The sequence below is a fragment of the Bison bison genome, unplaced genomic scaffold (assembly GCF_000754665.1).
Source record: "Bison bison bison isolate TAMUID 2011002044 unplaced genomic scaffold, Bison_UMD1.0 scf7180017864254, whole genome shotgun sequence".
NCBI classification, from domain to species: Eukaryota; Metazoa; Chordata; class Mammalia; order Artiodactyla; family Bovidae; genus Bison; species Bison bison.
Window position 1 is genome coordinate 7,047,474 of NW_011494826.1, and position 4,643 is coordinate 7,052,116.

A 4,643-nucleotide genomic window follows, 5' to 3' on the forward strand; every position below is an offset into this window, starting at 1 on the left:
CTCCAATACTTTGGCCACCTCATGCAAAGACTTGCTGCTGCTGCTGCTGCTGCTAAGTCGCTTCAGTCGTGTCCGACTGTGTGTGACCCCGTAGATGGCAGCCTACCAGGCTCCTCCGTCCTTGGGATGTGAAGAGTTGACTCACTGGAAAAGACTCTGATGCTGGGAGGGATTGGGGGCAGGAGGAGAAGGGGACGACAGAGGATGAGATGGCTGAAAGGCATCACCGACTCGATGGGCGTGAGTTTGAGTGAACTCCAGGAGTTGGTGATGGACAGGGAGGCCTGGCATGCTGCGATTCATGGGGTCACAAAGAGTCGGACACGACTGGGCGACTGAACTGAACTGAACTCTGGAATTGGTATTAAGGTATACCATCTATATTGATGACTTATGTAGGAATCTATCCAATACATTTAACTTACAGAAACTGAACTGTTCAACAAATCCTCTCCTCCGTACAAGGAGGAACAGACAATTCTACTCATCACTCTACTCAATATGCACAGGCTAAAATGTGCAAGAAAAATAAGTCCACTCCTCTCTCTCAGTCAGCCTAAGCAACCCCATGCATGTCTTCTCAGTATAAGCATCTAATGGCACCAAGTGCCACTCTGGTGTCTAAAGAAACTGTGTGATTTTTTTTTTCTACTGTGGCTCAAGTGAAAGCAACTGGAGTATTACTTGGCCTCATGCTCACGCAATAGAAAATCATCTATTCCAATGCTGAAATAAAAATAGGCTCTACTAACCTTACTTAGAGATCCAAGTTATTGATAAGTGATGCTGAAGGTGATTTTAACTACCTATCAAAAATTTGATTTTTGTCTTATACATGCAGACCCTCACCTCCACACATAAGGTAAAATTCTGTTTATGCCTGTCACTCAGCTAATATCAATTTTCATATCTTCAAATAGTCTTTAACTTCAAACTCAAGCCTGTATTCAATTCTTTCATTAGTGTAAATGTTTCTATACAGGCCCATTAAGCCTCAAACTACATTTCTCAAAAGCTATATACACTTCCAGGTCATTGGATTGAAAAGCCACATTATTTATGAAATGATAAATAAAGGTAATGTTTCACCTTCAACTGAGTAACTGCTTGCTCAGCATTCTTCTTTTGGACTTCCTCTTGCTGTAGCTTTCCTGTTTTCTCAGTCAGCTCACTTACCAACCTAGCATAATCCTGGCGCAGTTTGTTTAGTTCAGCAGACTGCCTGAAAACAGTTAACTGGATTAGGAACCTTCCATTATTACAAACACATGTAAATTACTAAAGAAAACATGTGAGTTTTGCTGAGTTAGTGATTCCACTTATAGGTAAAGGACAACAAATGCTCCAAGTGTATACTAATAAAGAATTTGGTTGAATGTAATCTCTGAATCATTCTGATGACAATAATATAAACAGTTAAGTTACCATAAAGTAATCAAGAAAAATGGGTAACCACACACCATGAGCAGGAATCACTCTCAAATCAGTGCTCTGAATCAACCAATCAGAATAGTTATTCTATGTAAGCATGCTGCTAGTCTTCTCCAGGACTGTTTCTCAAAGTATGGCACTGTGCATGCTTGCATGCTCAAGTATGGCTCAGACCAACTAAATCACTATCACAAGGAATGTGTCTTAACATGCAGATTCCAGGACTCTACCTCAGAGCCACTAAATCATACACTTACAAGGATAAGACTCAAGAATATGATTTGTAGCTAACATGCCAGATACTCTTCAGAATAATGAAGGTTGAGAACTGCTGTTACAGGAAATAGGTCTAAAACTTGCTAATTCAGCCTCTTAAATTTGTAAGCTACTGCACTGGTGGCACTAGTATTTACCATGCAGTTTACCTGAAGAGCTTCTTCAAAAGCAGGAGGACAGGTTTTGAAAATTTATTCATTTTAAAAACACGTGTAAAAAGCAAAAGTCTAACCAATTACTATCAAACACATTTTGGTGACTGAAGAAAACACTCTACCATTCAATGAAAATACTGTCATTTTATTCAAAGTAAAGCATTTGGGAACATACTTGCTTTCTAGTTGGTTTGTAGTGTTGCTGACAGCATCTCTCAGTATGCCATTTTCCTGCTTCAAGTGAGCTATCTCTGCCTCCATCTGCTCACGAACTTGTTGGAACTAAAATTATTTTACACACGTAAGATTTAGAAAACAATAACTGCCAGAGCTAACCTCAAAGAAAATTTATCATGATGAAAAGTAAAAAAGCATCAATAGCATAAAGTCTAGATATTCTTCTCAAATAAATATAAGCAAATTTAAAGGATACATTTTGATAGTGACAAATACAAAGTAAATATAAGTTATCACAGCATTCAAGAAAGCAAGTAGAGGCTGGCTGCTATCATATGCAAAATAAATACCTAAGACGCTGTTTTAGAACTGAAAGATATTTTTAGAAATCTTTTCTACACAAGACTCATACAGAACTGAAACTGTACTGATCTAGAATACGTCAATTAAGTTAGCAATATTTTAATAAAAGGTTTTAGTAATCAAAAGTTTAAAGACTGAACATATGTTTGAAACATTTACATTAAGTTACAAATTGAGCCATATCCAAATAGATGGCAAATTCACTATATAAAAGTCTACCTGCTAAAATATCTGGCTTCTAGTTTTTTATTTCAGAATTATAGAATCAAAAGACAAAAAACACTGAAACTTATATTCTCACATCCTCACTTTAGTATGTGAAAAACTCTTAATAATTTTTAGTAAACCTATTCAATTAAGAGGAAAAAAAAGTATATGTTGCTAATTCTCAGAAAACTTATCATATATAAACCATATCTTGACCTCTGTAAGCAATCAAGTTCAAAAAAAGAAATAATCAATTCAAAACCCTTAACCTTCAATAAAAGATATTGCCACAACTATCCAACTACTTTTCAAATGAATGTAAGTCACAATTAAGAGGGGGAAAGATTACATGAGGTCAGGAAAAATCAGTTCTTTAATAATCTGGTTAATGGAAAAGAATATTTCAAAAGGCTGGGGGCTGGGAAGATGGAGGACTGAGCCAAATTAAAGCATCAAAGTAGTGGATGGGTTAAGAACCTGAAAAGAGATTCATTCACTTTTCATTATTAGTAGCATTTCCACAGAAAATACTACTGGAATTCTGATAACAGTAAAGAACTGTTCATTTTTCAGCAAACTACTAACGTGATCAAAGCAGTATTTTACAAATAAAAATCTTGTGCTAATTATACATTAGACTGGAAAAGAGACCTCTTAAGAATGCTATAACTGGGGCTCTGTAACAGCCTAGAGGGGAGGGAATGGATGGGAGATGGGAGGAAGACTCAAGAGGGAGGGGACATATGTACATCTATGGTCAATTCATGTTGATGTATGACAGAAATCAAACCAATACTGTAAAGTAATCAATCAACTTAAAAAGTAAAAAATAAATTACCTTCTCTAAAAATAAAAAAGAATGTTGTAATAATGCTAGTAAGAAATAATAAACTAAGGTCGTATCTAAAAACTGAATGCAAGAAAAACTAGAAATAAAGCGATCAATGCAAAGAAATAGAGAAAAACAACAGAACGGGAAAGACTAGAGATCTCTTCAAGAAAATTAGAGATACCAAGGAAACATTTCATGCAAAGATGGGCTTGATAAAGGATAGAAATGGTATGGACCTAACAGAAGCAGAAGATACTAAGAAGAGGTGGCAAGAATACACAGAAGAACTATACAAAAAAGATCTTCACGACCCAGATAATCACGATGGTGTGATCACACACCTAGAGCCAGACATCCTGGAATGTGAAGTCAAGTGGGCCTTAGAAAGCATCACTACGAACAAAGCTAGTGGAGGTGATGGAATTCCAGTTGAGCTACTTCAAATCCTGAAAGATGATGCTGTGAAAGTGCTGCACTCAATAGGCCAGCAAATTTGGAAAACTCAGCAGTGGCCACAGGACTGGAAAAGGTCAGTTTTTATTCCAATCCCAAAGAAAGGCAATGCCAAAGAATGCTCAAACTACCGCACAATCACACTCATCTCACACGCTAGTAAAGGAATGCTCAAAATTCTCCAAGCCAGGCTTTAGCAATACGTGAACAGTGAACTTCCAGATGTTCGAGCTGTTTTTGAAAAGGCAGAGGAAACAGAGATCAAATTGCCAACATCTGCTGGATCATGGAAAAAGCAAGAGAGTTCCAGAAAAACATCTATTTCTGCTTTATTGACTATGACAAAGCCTTTGACTGTGAGGATCACAATAAACTGGAAAATTCTGAAAGAGATGGGAATACCAGACCACCTGACCTGCCTCTAGAGAAACCTATATGGAGGTCAGGAAGCAACAGCTAGAACTGGACATGGAACAACAGACTGGTTCCAAATAGGAAAAGGAGTACGTCAAGGCTGTATATTGTCACCCTGCTTATTCAACTTATATGCAGAGTACATCATGAGAAATGCTGGGCTGGAAGAAGCACAAACTGGAATCAAGATTGCCGGGAGAAATATCAATAACCTCAGATATGCAGATGACACCACCCTTATGGCAGAAAGTCAAGAGGAACTAAAAAGCCTCTTGATGAAAGTGAAAGAGGAGAGTGAAAAGGTTGGCTTAAAGCTCAACATTCAGAAACCGAAA

The 4,643-nt window shown here is 37.4% G+C and overlaps 1 protein-coding gene across 5 annotated transcripts in view; it reads right to left on the reverse strand.

Moving 5' to 3' along the window:
- Positions 1-4,643, reverse strand: part of KTN1 (kinectin 1 (kinesin receptor)) — a 112,318-nt gene that overhangs the window by 57,047 nt on the left and 50,628 nt on the right. For all 5 annotated transcript variants that reach the window (XM_010847702.1, XM_010847705.1, XM_010847704.1 and 2 more), the window contains exons 8-9: positions 2,038-2,144; positions 1,090-1,222 (exon numbers count right to left, since the gene is read on the reverse strand). In XM_010847702.1, the coding sequence (XP_010846004.1) occupies positions 1,090-1,222; positions 2,038-2,144 (240 nt within the window). The remainder of the gene's footprint in view (positions 1-1,089; positions 1,223-2,037; positions 2,145-4,643) is intronic.